The sequence below is a fragment of the Eumetopias jubatus genome, unplaced genomic scaffold (assembly GCF_037043125.1).
Source record: "Eumetopias jubatus isolate StellerSeaLion01/CBP00866 unplaced genomic scaffold, mEumJub1_p1.0 scaffold_1, whole genome shotgun sequence".
NCBI classification, from domain to species: Eukaryota; Metazoa; Chordata; class Mammalia; order Carnivora; family Otariidae; genus Eumetopias; species Eumetopias jubatus.
Genome location: NW_028274807.1, coordinates 194107314 through 194127813, shown reverse-complemented (window position 1 = coordinate 194127813; position 20500 = coordinate 194107314). Strand labels below are relative to the sequence as shown.

Sequence of the window (20500 nt, the reverse complement as noted above, 5' to 3'; positions counted from 1 at the left end):
GGCCTTCATTTTTTTTTTTTTTTTCAGCTTTTATGCTGCTGGGATTCTCTGATCACACTGTGTGGGGCCATGAAGAACTGTCCCAAGAATGATTCCTGGAAGAAGCAGAAAACCCCTCCTGGAAATACATCTTTTCTCTTGGCTGCTTCCCCAGAATTCCCCACCGGGAACTGTCTTCAGCAGGCAGGAGGATGGATGGCCTGAGGTCTTCCCCCAGCTCTGCCGTCCATGTTTCTTGAAGCCCATCCAGAGCTGATGACTGTCTCTGGCCTACAAAGGCACTGCTGCCTCTACAGAGGCCCACTCACCAAGCCCACTCCAACTCACTTCAAAAAGAGGAATTCCACATTCCCGCTCAAGAGAGGGTGAAGACTCAGACCAGCAGCTCAAAAAAAGGCTGCTGAAACTGCCAACACAAACAGCTTCTCAACTTCCATTATAAGAGGTTTTCATCAATGCTTGGAACCTTTTGTGTTATAGAAATAGTTTTCTGCCCCGAAAGAAGCACATTAAAGAGCGGTCCCTATGGTATCAGGAGTTAGTGGGCCAAACCAATTTATCCTAGCACAAAACTTCTCACTGTGGAATAGGAAACAGTGGTTGATTCTGGGTTCTGGAGTCAGAACAGCTGAGTTTGAATCCTGGTTCTACTATTTAATAGCTGTGTGACAGTGGGCAAGTTACTTAACTTCTCTGAGCCTGGCTGTCCTCTTTTCACAAATGGGGCCAATAATAGCATCTAGTGTCTTGGAGTTGCCATTAAGAAAATGTGTGATCAACTCTAAAGAATATAGCATCATGTATAGCACCAAATAGTCACTCAACTAAGTCTTTTGTTTGCTACTGTAACAGCAACAATAACTACAGACTGCTTGAGCAAAAAATCTCTGCCAGCACACCTTTATTTTCTTCCTGCTATTCAAGTAGCTAGGTCTTGTTTATTTGTTTTTCCTGTCCTGCTGGCTCTTGTTAATTTCTTGTTAGTTTCTTCTAGAAACTGAAGGATAGATATACAGGCTGCTGATTTTTGTGTTTTGTCTGTTTGTTTGTTTGTTTTATTAATTCTCTTTACATCTCTTAAGCCTGTTCGTCCTTCTTCACCTCTAGTGCTACCACCTTCTTTTAGCACCATTGTTCCTTCTAGCTTGGGCTACTGCCTACCTCTCCAACACTGCAATACTATAGAGTTAATCCTTCTGGAGGATACTCTTGTCTGCTATTCCCAGACTCAAAAAGTTCAAAATCTTGAGCTAAGTACTCAAGGCTTTCCCTGTCCTGACAAACCCTTACTGCCTACACGTCTCCCTATTCCAGAACTTAAGCTACAGAATCCCTGCCCTCTCTTCCAAGTGTTGTACCTTCTCACTTCTGTTGCCTTTGCTCATGATCCCCACCTAGTTCTACATCTGATAAAATTCTTTCCACTTTTCCGGTCCAGTGCAAATACCATCACATTCATAGAAACTTCCCCGAACCATCCGTATTCTGAATGCCCATGACATTCATACTGAATTTGGCATACTCTGCCATGGGTAATACCTCTTTGTCCAATTCCAGATTTTCATTCCTATCTGCCTACTAGACAGAGCTACCTAGGTCTCCCAAAGCATCTAAAACACAGCTTGGACAAAACCTCTCTGTTCTTAGCTCCTGCCATATTTTCCACACCTGTTCCTACATCCTGCAACTGTTAGGCAGGGATTTCAATCATGTAGGCAGGTCTCACTAAACCCAGGGAAAGCTGAGAAATTAGACTTCCTAAGAAGTAAAAAAAAAAAAAGGATATTCATGCTGAGTCTCACAGAGAAAGGTATGGGAAAGCCCAAGGTAACTCTAAACACAGGGCTGTTTTATTGTCCCGCATAACAATAGCTATCTAATCTTCCACCACCCTGTTGACTTGGTTCCCCTCTATGTAAGCTTTGATGGCTCACATGCCACCTGCACATCTTTCCGTAGCTTCTAGCTACGCATAATTCCTATCCCCTCATAACTTCAGTTCTTTATGATTCATGCTATTAATTCATAAAACAAATATTTATTAAATGTCTACTATTTTACAGGCACTGGGTGGATAAGACAGGTCCTTTCCAGATGGAAGTTCCACTCTGGACTAGAGGACAGACATTGAACAAGAATTAAGACTGTGCTTCATGTTCTAGTGGGAAGTTACATAAATTTATAAAAGACAAACCTAACCTGGGCTGGGCTAGCTCCAGTAAAAGGCAAACAGAGGAAGTGACATTTAAACTTCACTTGACCTAGAAAAAAGTAAAGTTATATCCATACTTCATACTTTACAGTAAGATAAATTCCAGATGGTTCAAAGACTAAATGCAGAAAATCAAACCATAAAAATACCCCCCCAAAATCACAGGAGTATGAAAGAGGTTTCTAACTATGACACAAAATTCAAAAAAATATAATAGAAAGGACAGAATATGTTTGACTATATAAAAGTAATTTTTAAAAATTTCTGTATAACCATTAGCAAAATTATAAAAAAAAAAAAGCAGACGGGCAGGAAGGAACATTTTAAACTCAAATAAGACAAATGGGTAATTTTTCTAATATATAAAGAACTTCTAAAAATAAACAAGGTAAAACAACAAAAGAATATGACAAATTATGGACATATTTAAAGATGCCCCATCTTCACCTGTAATAAGATAAAAGCAAATGAACACTATGCTTAAATGCCTTTGTTCTCCTTCCACACTGACAAAGATAAAAAAGCTTGAAAACTACACTGCATTGACAGAGTTAATGGGGAGAGAGGCACTCACATATTACTGATAGGACTATAAATGGTTTAGTCTCCGTAAAAGGCAACTAGCAAAATTAGAAAGGTATTGTCCTAGCAATTCCACATCTAGAAATTTATCCTACAGACATATTCTTATATATATGAAATTAAGCCTATTCAAAGTTACTAACTTTAGCAGTCTATATAAGAGGAAAAAATCTGAAACAACTTAAAAGTCCTTCAGGAGGAGACTGGTATGATGGAACTGTATGCAGAAGTAAAAAGGAATGGAGAGCTTTTACGTATGGATATGGAAAGATCTCGAAGACATTATTTTTAAAAAACAAGAAAATCAAGATGCAGAACAGCGTGTATTCTATTATAGCACCTGCATAAATATCATACTATAAATCCTACCAATTAGCTTCCATCTTTCTAGATGCTGCTTCTAGGAATAGTTCAAGTTATACCACAATGCCAGGTACAAAGCATACATACAATTACTATTTGAGGAAAGTGAGTAAGTTAATGAATAAAAGTAAATAAATGGATAAAAGAACAAATCTTGGATACTTGGCCTAAACTCAGCATAAGGTTCTCTTATGCACAGATATGGAAAACTTGTGGCTGAAGTAATCTTATTGAAAAGATTACTTTTCAATAAGCATAAGATGAAATTTTCTAGATTTAGTTATTCATATCCCTCAGGTAAGAAGCATCCCGTGGAGTAAGGTTGTTTTCAACCTTTCCCTCAAAGTCTCTCAATGGCTTAAGAGGAAAAAGCCTTAAAAGTCACTGTTCCAGCAACTGAATTTTCTAGAACTACGAAAGCCAAGGAGGCTGCCTGAACAGATCACCTCCCACTTCTCTCTTGCATGAACCCCCTACTCTCACCCATTATTCTTGTCATGAAAACCTTCATCACAACATCACCACTTAATGAACATCTGCTGTGTGCCAGATTGTGCTCCATGCCCAACAGGGCATCCTGACCACAAGCCTCCAAAGGATGAGTGTAATACATTGTCTCCATTTTACAGACACAGGGAGAGGCTTCAAGACCTGTGGATGTGTAGCCAACATGTCACAGCAATGAGGATGGTTGCTTCTTAAGATGGAGTTTAATTTTCTACCTGTAACATTCTGACAATAGATAGCAGTTTGAATAACCTGGATTACAAGTGAAATACTAATATAAAGTAGTAACAGGTCTGGGATAGATGAAACACATGAAATCCAAGAGCAGTGCTTCTTTATCTACTCAGGAATCCCTAAAAAGCCCCTGCTTTGCATGTTTAGGTGGCGGAAGAGCACCCACACTCACCAGAGTGATAGGACACCTATGTGCCAATTGCCCAGTGAGTGTTTCTCACCAAGACCCACTCATCACAGGTTATCAGAAGATTCTCCAGCTATTCATTATTATAACCAACTCATTCTCTCCACGGTAATTATCTGTGAGCAACATATCATGCTGTCCTTGGAACCATCAAACTGACATATGATTAAATAGCAGAGGGCTCTGAAGTTAAATTTAAAACCACTCTCTTACACTTCAACTCACACATCACATCGAGATCTGTCCAGCCATGGGAATATTCCAGTTGACCAACACCAAAGGCCAGTGAGAGACTGTTCCGTGACTTCATGTTTCCATCTGGGAGAAGTAATGGTTATGTTCTCAGACTTTCTAAAGAGATTTTCCCAGGACCTGAAGTAAAATTTTGCAAAGCGATTCACTGCCCGAAGTTCTGCTCCTGCCACACATTAAAATGTCTCAAGAGTTGCTTATGTTCACTGTGTGTCTTCACAATTACGTGTGGGGTCTCACGAGAAATTAGTATAATTTGTCCACACATGGTGAGGATCACACACTTTTCAACTATCATTGGAAAAATTATTGCAAAACATAAATTATTATATACTCTGTTTATAGCAATAAGAATAATGCTTATATTAACAATGTTACTAACTAGAAAAAAACTGGAAGAGAAGGTCAATGGGCAAGCTAGAGTTAAAACATAAGTCTCACTGCTCTTGGACTATATAAAAAAAAAAAGCAACAAGAGATTCTTCAAGGGGAAATTCATTTCCATTCCCTGGGTCACTCTATAATTTCGAGAATTAAAGTTTTTCTATGAAAATAATCCTATGCAGTGCACTTTATTTTTGCAGGAGCTGTAAATTAGGAAAAACAACTCTTTCCCATCCTCAATAAAATAGTTGCACCCAAAGCAAAATCAGCCAGTTTCTGTCTTCCTATTCTAGTTTTCATATTTCTTTAGCTTGATATTGCAATTAATCTTCACCTGTATGGTAGTCATTGAATTTAGAGTAAAATTTAAAAGAGCAGCAAATTATCAGAATTACTTAAAAAGATATCTCCAAAGCCTTTGTTAGATATATTAACAATAAGGTATTTTGTTCAGAGGAACATACACAGTACCCACTCATTTTTAAATAGGTCCCTCCAAAATGTGGGCTTCGCAAAAATGTGAAATTACGCAGTGTGAAAATTCCAAGTACCTTTACCCAATACGGAAGAGAGTTTCAGTCACTAGTTGGATAGGTTTTCCCTACAACTTGAGCTGGTATTGTGGGTAATGAAGTGATAGAATTCACATTTCATAAGAAAAGCCATATAAAGGAAATAGATATTATTTTTCTAGAAAGTGATTTATAATAACACTGAGAAAGTATTTTTTAAAAAAATTCCTTCCCCTTCTCAACATTTACAGAAAAGGCTAACATATCTTGAGAGATTTACTATTTGCTGATATTCATCCATATGGTAGCACCAACCAAAAGCCAGGACTAGGGGAGGAATGGGGGGGGTGGGGTTGGCGGAGGGCAATTTTGAAAAAAACACAAAGGAATGGTTAACCCTACCAACTTGGTATCTCTTCTTCTGGGGCCAAGACTTATTAAGCTTACCTGGGACTATCTCTTGATTTTGCTGTTATTGTCATTGTTTTAACAGATCTGCAAGTTGAGAATGGTTTTACTCATCTCCAAGAAACATCAGAAGCATACTGTACCATGAAGCATTTCAACTACAATGCAAATTGTATTCCCCCTATCTTCTTCACATTCTAGAGAATGTAGAGAGAGACCCAGAGCAACCACTCAAGCAAAAGTTAAAAAGTAAAAATAATACAGAGCATAAAGCCCTAGTTCTACAAATTGGGGCTGGCTCAGCAAAACATTAGCCATGGCAAGTCCTACCAAGGCCACGTCGGAAAGGTGCAAGAACCAACCCCTGGCTACACCTCAAAGGTTCAAAAACATTTCCAAATATAGAACCCACTTTATGTTTGCAGGAGCTGTAAATCAGGGAAAACAACTTTTTCCATCCCCAGTAAAATATTTGCACCCAAAGCAAAATCAACTGATTTCTGGCTTTCTACCAGGTCTGCTTGGGCATAAAATTTTCTGACACTTCACCAGAAATGTCAGCATTAGTATAAGGCAGCTAAAAGAGGAAAATAATTTTCTGACCTGTGGATGACCCCTTCAACCCCAACAGGAAAAGGAATTTTAAAAAACACCTGAAACCCAGTTTTTCCAGTTATTAGCATAAATGGGACAAACTATTTTTCTTAGTGGCCAAATCCTTCCTTATAGGAAGTGCTGGTCTTTGAATTCAGTGAGGGGAGGGGTCATGTCTGCTTTACTGCTATATTCCCAACACCCAGCACTGACTCCCTCGCGCAGAAAGATGTCAATGAACAGTCAAGAAAAGAGGGGGAAGGGGAGGGAGGGAAAGGGAAAGCAAAGGGAAGGAAAAGAAAGGAAGATGGAAGGAAGGAATAAAAGACAGAAGGAGAGAGGTCAGAAGGGAAGTAGGGAGGTAAGAAAGGGAGGAAAAAGGGAAGGAAGAAGGAGCAGAGGAGGGAAAGAGAGAGGGAGGAAGAAAACAAAATAAATCCAGAATGAGATCTTTTCTCCTTTCCTTTTATTTGTGTCGTTATTTTTCTTGAACTTCCAAGCATCCAGCTCAAAGACAACGAATCATATCTTTTTTTAGGGCTTCCTGTCTGAAGCTATAAGATCTCCAGTGCAGTCAACTCTGCCACCAGCAACTCTCCACAGGGACCAAGTAGAGGGTGGGAGGGGTGAGATGAAGCTAATGGAAGTTCCTGTCTTCAGCAGTCATTTAGTCAACACACAAGAGGGTGACTGCCACCTCCAGTGTGTGGCACAACACCCCAAGGAGCCAGAGACCCAGCCAGTGCTCAAGGAGGCCACCATCTACTAGGAGACACGATGCCTAATTCGAGGTAGGATATAACACAGGCCAGGGGAAAGCGTCAGATAAAGCTCTAAGGAGATCAAGGCAGAGAGAAATTGCTTCTGCCTGAGGGGCTCGGGGAAAGTTGGAGAGGTGACACCTCAGGAGAAACCAGCCCAAGGAGGGAGGGGGATGGGAGGGCACGAATCTCAGGGCAAAGACAGAGGCTGGTTGCACCACAGGCAGGACAGTATTTCCCCAAAGTGCTTCATAGGGTATATTCTATGAACTTCATAGTTGGGAAACCATGGATCCCACACAGTTGCACAGATGTCCCTACCGCGGGCCTTCTCAAAGATTTTAATGCAATTGGAGCAGAAGTGGCAAAAGATTCCATTTGTATATCAGAAAGGACTGGCTTTCACGTGAAAAAAAAAACAATTTGTTCACTTATTAGCTGTATTAACTTGAGCAAAATATTTAACTTTTATGAACCCCAGTTTTCTATTCTCTCACATAGAAGAATTGACAGTCCCAACGTCATGCAGTTGTTTTGAGTAAATACTACATAAAAAGTGATAAATTCAGTGCTGGCACTTAGTTAATGCCCAATATTATTACTGCTGCTTTTACTTCTGTTATTTCTATTATTATTAATATCAATGTGCATCCCAAATATAAAAATGAAGGGTCATATACATTATTTCTTCAACGAATTTATCAGTTTTTTATCAGCTATTTTTTTAGAAATGCCAGGCCAGCATATAGTGCCAGGCCTAGCACACAGTAGGAGCTTACTAGGTATTCGTGGACGGAATGGGGCAAGAACCGACCTTAGCAAAGAGCAAATTGCAGGCCAGCAAGGGAATGCTCTAAGCAAGTTGTTTCTCATTATTTCTTTGGGCAACAGGCATCTGAGGTCCAGGAGTAATGACTTCATCCTTTGCTAGAAGAATGAGAGATTGAGAGTGCAGTACTGAACTTTGGGGAAACATCACAAAGAGTTTATTTTGGTGGAAATGTTTGAAGTGACTGTAACAATGAGCTCACGCCTGCTGCCAGGCGCCAGCCATGAGCTGGAGCCTGCTTGCCAGGGAGATGCACACAGCCAATAACCAATTCCACCTCCGTGGGACATATGCAGGGAGGATCCCAGAACACCTACTCCAAAGACAGCTCCCTCCTCTTCAAGAGGGCATACTGAGGCACAAACAAGGAAGCAGGTGAACCAGGATCCAAAGGAAATCGGAAGATGGAAGAGCCCAGAAAGGCCTGAGCCTTCTGGTTTTACTTGGTCAACTCTCTGGCAGGATTTTGAAGTGAATCTCAAAGAATACTTCTTCTTTTCCTTTTTTTTTTTTTTTTTGTCAATGGCTGCATACATTTATCTAGATAACTTCATCTTTCATAAGTCACATGCTAATCTCATAAACAGGTCCTAGAAATGAGCAAACTTCACATAAACCCTCCCCCAGAGTGCAATGCAGGGATCCTATTAAATCTCTACAGCTTCCCGCTGGTTTTTGTGTAAAGAGATTCTTTGACAGAAATGGAGTCTTCTGGAGTAAGAAGCTGAACAGGTTTGGAATATGACATTTGCATTTTACCAAACTGGATCCTTATTATATGTCCACCTGATTTCAAGCAGAGAGTCTACATAGAGTTTGAAAAGGAAATGAGGCCATTTTAAAAAAGTAGTTGGAGGGGAAGATTTTCCATGGAGTCTAGAACAGAAAAAAAGACCCAAGAGTTAGTCAAGTTTTCAAACTTCCGATTGGGAGGTAGGGAGGTGCAGGGCAGACCATAAAATTCTACAGTAAGAAAGACCATACATTTAAAAAATATATATATGTTATGTGTATACACACATATAATGTATATACACACATATGTGTGTATGCATACACACACAAATATATGTATCTCAGTTGTGAGCCATATAAAGAAAGTACATGGGCCAGAGATCCTGTATTCAATTCAATTGTTACATTTCATTTGTTTTCCCTTAAATATTTTTTTCTTTTTCAAGTTTTTATTAAATTCCAGTTGGTTAACATACATTGTAATATTTTAGTTTCAGGTGTAGAATTTAGTGATTCGTCACTTATATACAACACCCAGTGCTCATCACAAGTGCCTTCCTTAATACCCATCACCTAGTTAGCCCATCTCCCTGCCCACCTCCCCCCCAGAATTGGTACATTTCATTTTATTTTAACTGGTAAACTTGGAAGTGGTTGGGAAAAAAGCAGAGTTAACTCTGGAAATTTGTCAAAGCTCAAGAAAGCTTCCAAGACTTATAGACATTTTTGTTCCAGGAAAGCAGGGTTGCCCAATTCCTCTTACACTAAAAATATAACAAGAGACTGTTGACAAGGATTGCACATTTTCTCCATTGTGTTCATTTGGGGTAAGAGGATGAAATGATCTGAATCTTGATTTGACCATATAGTTCACACAACCAGACTTGGCCTGAACATTTTACCAAACCCAATCGACACACCAAGCCCCTTATAGGGAGACCCCTTGTTATCCACAACCTCTCCCAGCTCTAATCCTGCATCCTGTCTTCTGAGAGTCAGAGTTCATGTTCATTCACCATGAAACAGGAAAAAACTAAATACTACACAGTACAGTTTCTGACACATAAGATACAGCAGAATGCCTGTGGACAACATCTGAAGATCCTGGCAGGGAGCCTCAGGTGTGAGAGCCAAAGTGGTCCCTGGTCTCAAGGGCTTCAATATCAACAGGGGCAGATTAGGAGCAGCAAAGGGAAGGCAAAAATAGAAAGAAAACAAAAAAGACAGGCAAGGAGAAAAACTTAAAGTTTCACTAAAGGAGCAAATCCAAAACTTGGAGGAAAGATTTGGCTGCCACGTGGCCAAACTCCTCCTCTCCAACCTTCATTATGATGTCTGTATCTGCACATAGAGGCACCAGAAAGTGCATTAATAGTTATTAGGTTTAGGATGAGAACAGTTCTGTAGGACCATGCTTTTAACCTCTGTTTAGATCACTGGAGAACTCTTGAGAATGGGCTTCCTTCAGTGAGATGAAGTTCAAGGCAGTTGCCGTGGGACATCCGGTGTGGTATGTAGGAATAGCAGAGATGTGGTTTCATTTTCAAGGGTTATGAGCCACAGCGATTGGAAGCAGGTAATGGGACAAAACTGGTGTGTGGGCAGGAGGCCTCATTTTGAAATTATCTGCTGCTCTCATAAATGCATTAGTTTGGTGGATTAGGTGATGAGCAGTGGACAGAATAAAGAGGTGCAGATACTGAATAAAGAGAAGAAAATAACATTGCTTGCCTCTCAAAAGAGCGACTACACTGGCTATCAATTTGAGTCTTTTTTTTTTTCCCAAGACTTGGTAGCCCAAAATCATACAATGAGCCCCTTCTGGTAAATTCATTGATTGAATTAAGAAATCACTAGATAGTACTGCATATTATTATAAAAAGAAGTCTTGCTTGACTTAAAGGAGAATCAATTACTGACTTGGACTCCTATCTAAGAGGAATCAAATCTGGGATGCATTTCTAAAACAAAATATTCATTTTGCTTCTTAATATCAGGGTGCACATAGTCAATGCTGAACCTAGTTTTACATTTGGTTCCATATGCTGTGCCCTAGGTAATTAAAGTATGTCTTATGGCTAATAAAAATGAAGTTAAAAAGTCAAAAACCAAAACAATGACAGGAAATAACATGTGTGTACAATATGTTACCAACACACTGATAATTTTCAAAAGTGACTTTAAAAAAAAAGTATCATAAATCTTTCAAAACACAGTGATTTATTAAGCAAAAAGTCTGAGTGGTTTGCACTATTAAATTTAGCTTTTGAGTTGCTGTGTCACAGGCAGATCTTTTGTTCTCCTAGGTTAAATTTAGCCTCTTGGATTTTGTTTTTTTCCACTGCAACATGTTTTATCATCGCACAGCCAATTTTCTGAGCTGCTCAGGAGAAATGCTCTAGAATTTCACTCTGATTTCTCTTACTGGTTGTATAATCTGAGAATCAAATGTATCGAATAACCCAACAATGATTTATTTCCCATCTTCTTCTTTGCTCTTTCCCACCTATATGACTTTCCCATAAAATAAACCTTCCCTAGGCATGGGATGAAATGGAAAAAAAAAAAATGTGGTGGCCAGAGGAAAACCATTTCAGAAATGTGTTTGTTAAACAAGTGCAAGCAATAAATTGAGCTTAGGAGGGAAAGGCGGTTAGAAGAAAAACTGAAAGTACTGACCTGAGAGTCAAGCTGATTGGAGCAAGGGTGAAAGCAGCGATTTGGAGGATAAGCAGAAAGGAAAAGGGATAGCAAAAGAGAATAAAAGGAAGGAAATGCATTAGTTTTAAAAAATACAGCCAACAGATGTTATATTAGCAGGTTTAATAACCAAATGAAGGACAATAAAGCAACTTTTATCTGATATTACCCCAAAAAGCCCGGGGCACACACTGTAAGCTGTTCTACTAAATATTACACATAAAAAACCAGTATCCGCTCTCACGCCCTATCACTGTAAGCACGGCGTGAACCAGAGGTGTGCTCCCGCAACCCAGTAGCAGAATTTTCCCTTTACTGGAGGAATACTCATAGGGAAAGTTCCTATATGTGTCCATACAAAATTTTATTATTTAATAAACTGAAATGGAATTTACTAAGATATTAGAGCTAGTGGTAAGCACTGATGTCGGAAAGATTTTATTTGAACCAGGAAGTTAGACGGTTATATCTTATGAGCTAGTCTTCCTTCCTCCTTGAAAACTAAAAGGACCTGAACAATTTGGCTCTCTGTTCAAAGATTTCCATTTTAGATGCTCACAAAGCACTGCACCTCACAATGATCAAAAACACTGTGCGCAGGGCTTCAAGGGAGGTGCTGCCTGCCTATCAACCTCCCAAGAGAGAACAGGGCAACTTCCAAAGCTGAGAGTAGTTTTTTTTTTTTTTTTCAGTTGTGAAAATGAGGATCATACTTCACCACTGAAAATATCCAGATGCTTGATAACTTATTTGTGCAAAAATATTTAACATGCCCTTCTAGTTAATCAAAATAATAAAGTCCCAAATCCAAGCAAAAATTAAAAGAAAAAAAAGTCATGATCTTCTTCAAGTTACCACGGGAGCATACAGTGGGCATTCATTTTGCGAACCTATATAATGTTCTTTGTAAAAAACAAAGTGGATGAACAAATATGTTACCAGCTATCTGCTCAAGGGGACCCCACCACTCCATACTATTAAGAAGTAATTTTAGGGGCACCTGGTTGGCTCAGTAAAAGAGCATGTGACTCTTGATCTTGGGGTTGTGAGTTTGAGCTCCTTGTTGGGTGCAGAGATTACTTAAATAAATGAAACTTAAAAAAAATTTTAAAAATAAGAAGTAATGTTAAGCATCTCACAGAGGAAGGAAAAACAAAACAAATCCTCAGGAGAAAACTTAAACAAGAACATTCAAATGAAAATAGTGTTGATCATAATGATAAAAATCAAAGAGAAAATTCAGGATTAAACACACGGTGAAAGCATCAGTCCAATAATCCCTCACGTCTGAAATCCCCCTGCACAGTGTTTCATGATCATAAACACACAACTGATTAAAAATAAGTTAGATCAGGCCATGATCATTGTGGGGACTTTGGCCCCAGCTGTTGCTTCAAATTCTTCTGGATCAGAAAGGTATATCAAATTGAGGTCCATGGCCAAGCTTTAGAGAATCCTAAATTGAAATAGCAATTAAGATTAACTGCCTTTTCCAAGGATTCCTAGTTTTCATCAAATTCCCAAGGGCATCCATGACATCCATGACCTTCCCAAAGGGTTGATAGGGATGGCGCAAAACTATCTGCTACTTGCTTCACTAAAATTTCTTCAAACGCTTTACCAAACATAAATGGCTATTTCTCAGCAAGAAGAGTTTATATCAGAACAAACAGAACTGGTATCAAGTTTCTTTGATGTACCATGAGACTTCTAGAACATAGTACCATTTTTTTAAAATAAAGCTTCAGTTTACATTTTGTTAAAAGTATTCTAAAAGGCATCAAAGAAATTATGTCATCACATTATAGGAAAAATTCAGAAGGAAAAATAAGTCTGTTTCTCAACCTTAGATAAGGTGCTTTTAGGCATCTAAGATGATTTCTCAAATGTCCGAATGTCTGATGACATTAGTCAGTGACCCAGATAATTAAGTGCTCCCTGTTTTCTATTCTGATGTTATGTCTTAGGAACAGAACCCCAAAGGACACACACTCTTCTCCACACTGGGGAAGGATGTGATCAAGGGCTTGATTCGGGAATTCCATGTCCCCTAGACAAATACCAACAACCCCCCCCCCCCACCATATTTAGGATAATTACATGAATGGTCACCTGACTGATACCATCCCGTGGCTGAGATGCAGAAACCTAGTGACAGCAGGTCTTGTTTGACAAGAGATCTGTTAACCTCTCTCTTTCCCCTAAGGCAGAATTAATTCTGAAACTCTAAATAAAACTCAGAGCCCTTGACAGGCACTGACACAGAAAGACCACATATTTCACTCCCTTTAACGTTTGATTACCTATCTGATCACATAGCAGACGTGGAATTTGATCACCAGTGATCAAATAAAGACGTCAGCCTGATTTGGACCAACTCTTAGGGGTATGCTCAAGGCCCTTCACCCAACTTGTGTCAAACTTCCCCAGAGTCCATTCGCATGCTGTCCAAGGCAGAAGCTCCCTGCTGAGCCATCAGCATCAAGTGCAAAAATTTATAGGAAAAACTGCACATGGGGACCACACTGGAGCAATATGCATTTTGAAAAGCAAAATCTTCAATGGCTAATGTAAAACATCATTCACGTGGAATTTAAGAGGTAAATGCATCCATATAAGTGCCAGGCATATGCTATTTGGAATGTATACATTGTGAAGAAAATAAAAAATGGGAAGATTAGCAGAGTAGAAAGCAAACAAGAATTGCCCTCTGAGAGAGAAGTAGGCCAGCATCAGTGCCATTTGAGTTATGCTATTCCTAACCCTGAACCTTTTACTGCACATGACTGAAGTTCTGGAATATTTTAGAACACTCGTTGCTTTTAAAAAGAAGTCTTTTCACTCTGGTAGGTCACATTACAGACCAGAGACCACAAATTTATTTCAAGTTCAATTTTTTGGTTTTCAAAATCACAAACTTAATTGCAAACACTCCTCCGTGACTCCAAAAGGGAGCTATATGTCACACTGCTAAGAAATCTTTAGTTCCCAACATTACAAGGTAGGAATTTTGTAGTTTAAGCCAGAAAATGGAGATATTGTCAAATTTGAAAAGGGCTGCCTGACAAACAAGGAAGATGTTTTGGTCAGGATACACATGGAGCCCAGCAGACACTGCTTCAGAAAGGCAGGCCAAGGTTGAGCTCTTCTTTTCCCAAGAAACTTCCCCTCTTACTTTCCACCGCCCCCCCCCAAAACCTCCTTTGGGGCCTGGGCTGGGGCTGGGTCTCAGACATTTCCCAGACTATGTTCTGCTGCTGGACCCAAGACACAGGCAGGCAGAGAACTGGGACAGACTCAAGTCTTACCACACGTTTTATGAATTACAGTGCCTGGGAGGCATCAGCTTTAAGGAAAGGCAAAGGCAGAGATAAAGAAAATGTGCAGAAAGTACATAAAGATAAATGCCTGTAAAATCACTGTTGTTTTAATGCATTCCATATTGAGGATATAAAAAATGTGAATATTCTCGATGATTTAATGGCACTAGTGTCCAGCTAAGACCTGTTTGTCCAACTGGATGACTATGCTATTTTTATGCAAATATTTATAGTAGCTGATCCTGATTTTTCAGTTACAGTTCTGGGGACCTGGGTTAGCGCAGAAAAATGCCTTCAAAATGTGGGCCACATCACTTTCTCTCATGAAAGCTAATAAAGATGAGACAGATCTCCTGTGGCCCAACGGCAATGCTTCTCTCTCTCTCTGCAGGCCATGTGACTGTTTAGTGCTACTGGACTAACTTCTTCCTTCTGGCTCATTGTTGGACAGGACTGTTCTCAGTCACTAACCTGTTAGACCTGGGTTCAAATTCTGACTTTGAATCTTACAAACTCTGAAAGCTTTAGGAAGTTACTTAATCCATATAAGTCATAGTTTTCTCATCTATAAAAATATACATAATCTATTACTGTTATTGTAATTGCTATTATTAATATTATCTAGAGCATAGGTAATATTATGCCCTTCAGAGGCTCACAGCTTCTCAGAACAGTAGACTAGGAATCAGGAAACATACATTAGAGTTTTGCCGAATTCTCACCACAGGACCAATCTCCAAGACGTAATTCAACCTTTCAGGGTCTCAGTTTTCTCACCAATAAAAGAGATGTGATGGTAACATCCCTGTGATCTCACATTAGCTTTTTAAGAAAAATTTTGGTCCTAATATATAATTCCAAAGTAGACATGTAGACACATCTAAAATTAACAGTGTTTTTAAGAACCAGTAGACAGAACATTCCTGCATTTTAAAATTAAAACTAAGCCTTTAAGGATTTTAATTTGTATACTTATCTCAGGAAAAGAAATTCTTGATTTAATCACTAAAATTGGTCACACTATATAAAAATCTGGTTACCATCAAATTAATACTAAGATTTTTAAGTGAAATATTAATTGATTTAGAGTTTGAATATATTAAATAGTATCCTTGAAAATGTTGAACATTTGAGAATTGACCTATCCATTTAATACATGGCCACTTAATATTGAGAATTTATGGGGCACCTGGGTGGCTCAGTCGGTAAAGCATCTGCCTTTGGCTCAGGTCACGATCCCAGGGTCCTGAGATCGAGCCCCATGTCAGGCTCCCTGCTCAGCGGGAAGCCTGCTTCTCCCTCTCCCACTCCCCCTGCTTGTGTTCCCTCTCTCGCTGTGTCTCTCTCTGTCAAATAAACAAATAAAATCTTAAAAAAAAATACTGAGAATTTATTTGTTTTAGCATTCAACTATTCCTAATGATGTCACTATCCCACCAGGATTTGGCACCTGAAAAGTATGATACATTTTAAAAGATTGTTAGAGATTCACTTCTAACAAGATTTAAGGTCACAGAGCTGGCACAAAACAGAAGCAAAATTTGAACCCAGATCTTTCTGTCAGTACAGCTCATGATCTTTCCACAGGCCACAGAGAGCTATTCCGCATATGTCTTAGAGTCCTGTCGGGCCTCACAAGTGTCTTGATCAGAGCTGGCAAACATTCACTGATTTATTCAAAATTTGTTGATCTCTTCCATATGGACTGAATCTAGGAAAGACAAATTCTGCCTTACTGCCGAACCAATAAGAAATCCTCAGAGGTAATGGAGTTACGTTATTCAGAAATTCTTTCCTTATATGAAATATAGGGAAAAGCAGTGATAGAAAGCTTAATTTTTAGAGTCTATCTTATACATAAATGCAATATGGATATGATTTATCTGAAAATCTAAATACTCTGGAACCCTGATATAACCTTCTTTGTTTTTAGAGAGAATTTGCTATCAGGTAGGCCTGCTTTAGACCCTATTCAAACATATTTATTTAACAAATGCTGTAAGGTCCTCTTAAAAGATACATCCCAAGATGAATTTGTTGTGGTGTGCCAAAAAACACCCAAAGGATATGAGCTCCTTTCCCTTTCTCCTATCTTGAATGAATTGCCAAATATATTCTTTGCTTGAAACAAACCTAAACCACAAATGCTGTCTTTCATGGGAAAAACGAAAAAAAACAAAAAACAAAAAACTAAGCTTTCAAGTAGTCAGAGCCTCAATTTCTCACACACTTTGCTGGCACACATGCTAGATGAGGGACATCACTCAAGGAACTTGGCCATTACTTTCTTAAACACTTAAGAAGTACATAACCCCTCAAAAGATAAGCCAATTGCCTTCTTGAGTATCCCACAGAAACATAACATCATCCCTAACAGGTCCTGTTCCTCATACGTACCTCATTTCCAACTTGAAAATGAATGTGCATTCCAAATCCACTACAACCTGTGATGGGCAACTAAGCAATCCATGTTCACTCGCTGCTGACAATTCACAACATGACTGCAAAATTTACCTCTCAAGTTCTGCAATCTTCTTGTCCTTGTCATTCTTTTCATTCTCCACCTCCTTGAGGATCTCCAGCAACCGGTCAACTTCCGCTTGGGCCTTGCCACACTCATCACGGTAGTAAGATGCCTCTTTATCAAGTTGTTTTATTCGGTCTGCAAACTCGGGGTTCATCCTGGAGTCATCTTCAACATTATGAGCCTTCAACATTATATTTTTAAAGAATGTAGTTAAGACAACAATTTAGAACAATAGGTAGTGTAGTAACCAATGGCCCAGAAATTATCTTTGGAGAAAAAATAATAACCATCAAGAATTATGGGTATACTGTCAGTTAAAAGGCAAAATGGAAAATCACACATTTCAGCTACCTTAAAACAATGCTGATTTTAAATTTATTACAGTTTCACAGGAGAGTTTCTTTTATTGTTAATATTTTGTTGCATTAAATGTTACTACTTTGGGGGTTTTTTTTCCCCCACCAAAAATTGGGGGATGGGTAGGGGGAGACACCGTGATATCTTTATTCCTGATGCTTTGGCAAGCAGAACTAACACAATTCAACTCCTCACAGTTAAGGAGGTGATTCATACCAACAGCTTCCTTTTCCAGTAGAGAAACAGAGATAAAACAATATTAAATTATTTTTCCAAGAACCATTGAGGGTCTATGTAAAGCCAGGTAACATGTAAAAGACTGGTTGACTGATCACCGAACACCATGCCACTGAGAAATTTCAGCAGATGTAGGTTGAAAGAAAGACTTGCAAGTGAGGAAGGGCTTTCCAGCTAACAGTCATACCCATAAATTCTTGTTCTCTTTATTAAATTTAACCTGAACCAGGAGGAAGATGAGCTAATTCATGAACAAGCACACAGACGAGAATCTGCAAACACATGCATGGGTGGGTGGCAGCTTCTCACACAAGACCATACACAGGCAACAACACAGCAACAACACTGCAGAATAATTTGCAGCCAAAGTATTTGTGGTTTTGTGTGTCTGAAAGTGTGTTATGGCTTTTTTTTTCCCAAAAGAAACTTTTGGCTGAAATATTCTCAGACAGATGGAAATAACACTGCACTGCAATGTTTTGCCTACCCCTTGTTTCCCATTATTCCTAATTGACTTCTTCGAAGAGTAGGCAGGGAAAAAACAAGTAGTTTAACAACAGTGCACATTCAACAGAGAAAGTTCAGAGAAGTCATATATGTATGTATCTCCAAAATCCATGTGTGAAATCATACAATGTTAACAATTTATTAGGACTTAGGTTGTTCTGCTGTCTTGCTCTATAGAACAGATGTTCATTGTGTTTTTATATCTTTTTGTTTAATTTCAGGGAAAAAACAAGGCAAGCAAGCTACAGCTACTGTGGGGTTAAATGAATCATGCATGGTTAGAAAAATTAATACTAATAAGTACTACTGTTACAAGGTTGACAGTTTTTGCAATGATTTAGTTGAAAAAAATTAAAAATTAGTATAAAAATAAATTTCTTATTTATGACAAAATAATCATTTTTAAAATAATATTCTTGCATGTAACATATTATTTAAGCATGAGGATAGGAGGAAAATAATTTGCTTTCATGTTCTTTAATCTAAGATTTCCTTATTCAAGAAATAAACTCAACTATGCAAAAAGAGCTTGGAGAAATTTATCAATTCAACACTACTATCAGGTACTGGTTTATTCCCTTTTACCAACATTTCTCAGAAAGCATTTATTTTTATTTACTTAGTATATCTATTAGATTTCATTCTAATAGATTAGTGAGCTTTTTCAGTATAATTAAAATAATCTGAAAGAGAATCCTGAGCTAATATGCCTTTAGAAGTTTATTCATCTAACAATTTTATTTTAAATTAATGAATATTTAAATTTGTTAATCTCCATTTTTAAAATGTAGAGTCGATATTCTACTTTAAAAGAAAATACTCCATATACCTATTTCTATTTGTGATAAGAATCAATTCATCACTCTTGTATCAGAAAAGCACTGAAAACATAGTTTTAAAAATTCCTAAGAAAAAGAAAACAAAATATTGATGTTAATTCTCTTCCACTTTTATGCCATATTACCATTATTTTATGGCAACTAAAAAGGTTTTTCATGACATTTTCTCAAACTACCTGAACAACAATATTAAGATCTTTAAAAAAAGAATTCATGAACTGAGCTAGAAACACACAAAACAAATATAAATATCCCTTGATTTCATGTTTCTGATTTGAGTTAAGATTCCTTTCTTGACTCTGATTTAAAGATTCACAAAGGGCTAGCAGTTCAGTTAGCCACTGTGCTTTATTTTGGTTGTTTTTATTCTTATGATTATTATTATCATTATTTTTAGTAAATGGGCACACAATTACTAGTTGTGAGACCTAGATTCTAAATCTAGCCCTGTGTCTTATGACTACTATGGGCAAAGGAGTTAGCCTCTCCAAGGACAGCAAAAGCTACCATATAACAAACACGGAGAAGGTATTATTTATTTGTGTTCTTATTATGAGTATTATTTTATGATATGCATCCCACCAATGGGGCTTGTTATACAGCTAAGTTAATAGGTCTATTTAGTTTCTCATCAAGATACTACATATGTCTTTAGAGAAGCCTCCCTGCTAGGCTTACAGAAAAAGCAGTCTACTGGTGAATGGGTATCTGAGCACATTCTTTATTTTAGCTCTGTGAAGAGAAGATAACCCAAGGCCAGCTTTCGGTACTGGGTGAAATTAGGTGGGTTGGTAGTCTTTTCAACCGAACAAATGAATATGGTGAAAGGACTCATAGGATGTTTAGAAGTACAGAAAGCCTAGGAAGACATGCCTGAATCTAGACCACTGTTGGCCTCATGTGATATTTAAGTTAGATCATGTTATTAAAACAGATCATAGCCAAGTTTACAGTTAGCCTGGTATCTCTTAGATAATACTCGTAGGTGCTAATGATTCTTCCTCTTAAAAGGAATAGGCAACCATAAGAATACCTTTGAGTTAAATACATCTCCGTATCAATGATAGGTGCCAGAATTCTTCAAAGGGTTATGAAATAAAGGTGTAAATAGATACCATTTAAAAATTGTTAAGTCAATAAAAAGCTTTAAGAAAGAGTCATATAGAGATGGATGAGTAACAGTTGCTTCTGGGTCATCACTAGTGCCCACGTGAAGACTCAAGGGAGGAGAGTTTCACCTGACTGACAGCTGGTAAGTCCCCGATCCAACCCCAGTAGTGGGGGCAAAAGTCTCCACAGAATTTATCAAAGATATTGCAGGTAACCACCTCTATTCAGCTTGAATCATAACTTTTCAGAGGATGGGCTGAAATTGTTAACCAGTGTAGCATGAGAGTGTTATACTATGATCTACAAACATGAGGGTTATACTATACTAAAGAAATACAGGAGG

The 20500-nt window shown here is 38.3% G+C and overlaps 1 protein-coding gene across 2 annotated transcripts in view; it reads right to left on the bottom strand.

The window, feature by feature from the left end:
• The window catches only part of ERC2 (ELKS/RAB6-interacting/CAST family member 2), a 936802-nt gene that overhangs the window by 472274 nt on the left and 444028 nt on the right, over positions 1-20500 (bottom strand). For both annotated transcript variants that reach the window (XM_088022015.1, XM_088022017.1), the window contains 2 exons: positions 17095-17288; positions 11240-11251 (listed from right to left, as the gene is read on the bottom strand). In XM_088022015.1, coding sequence (XP_087878141.1) covers positions 11240-11251; positions 17095-17288 — 206 coding nt within the window. The remainder of the gene's footprint in view (positions 1-11239; positions 11252-17094; positions 17289-20500) is intronic.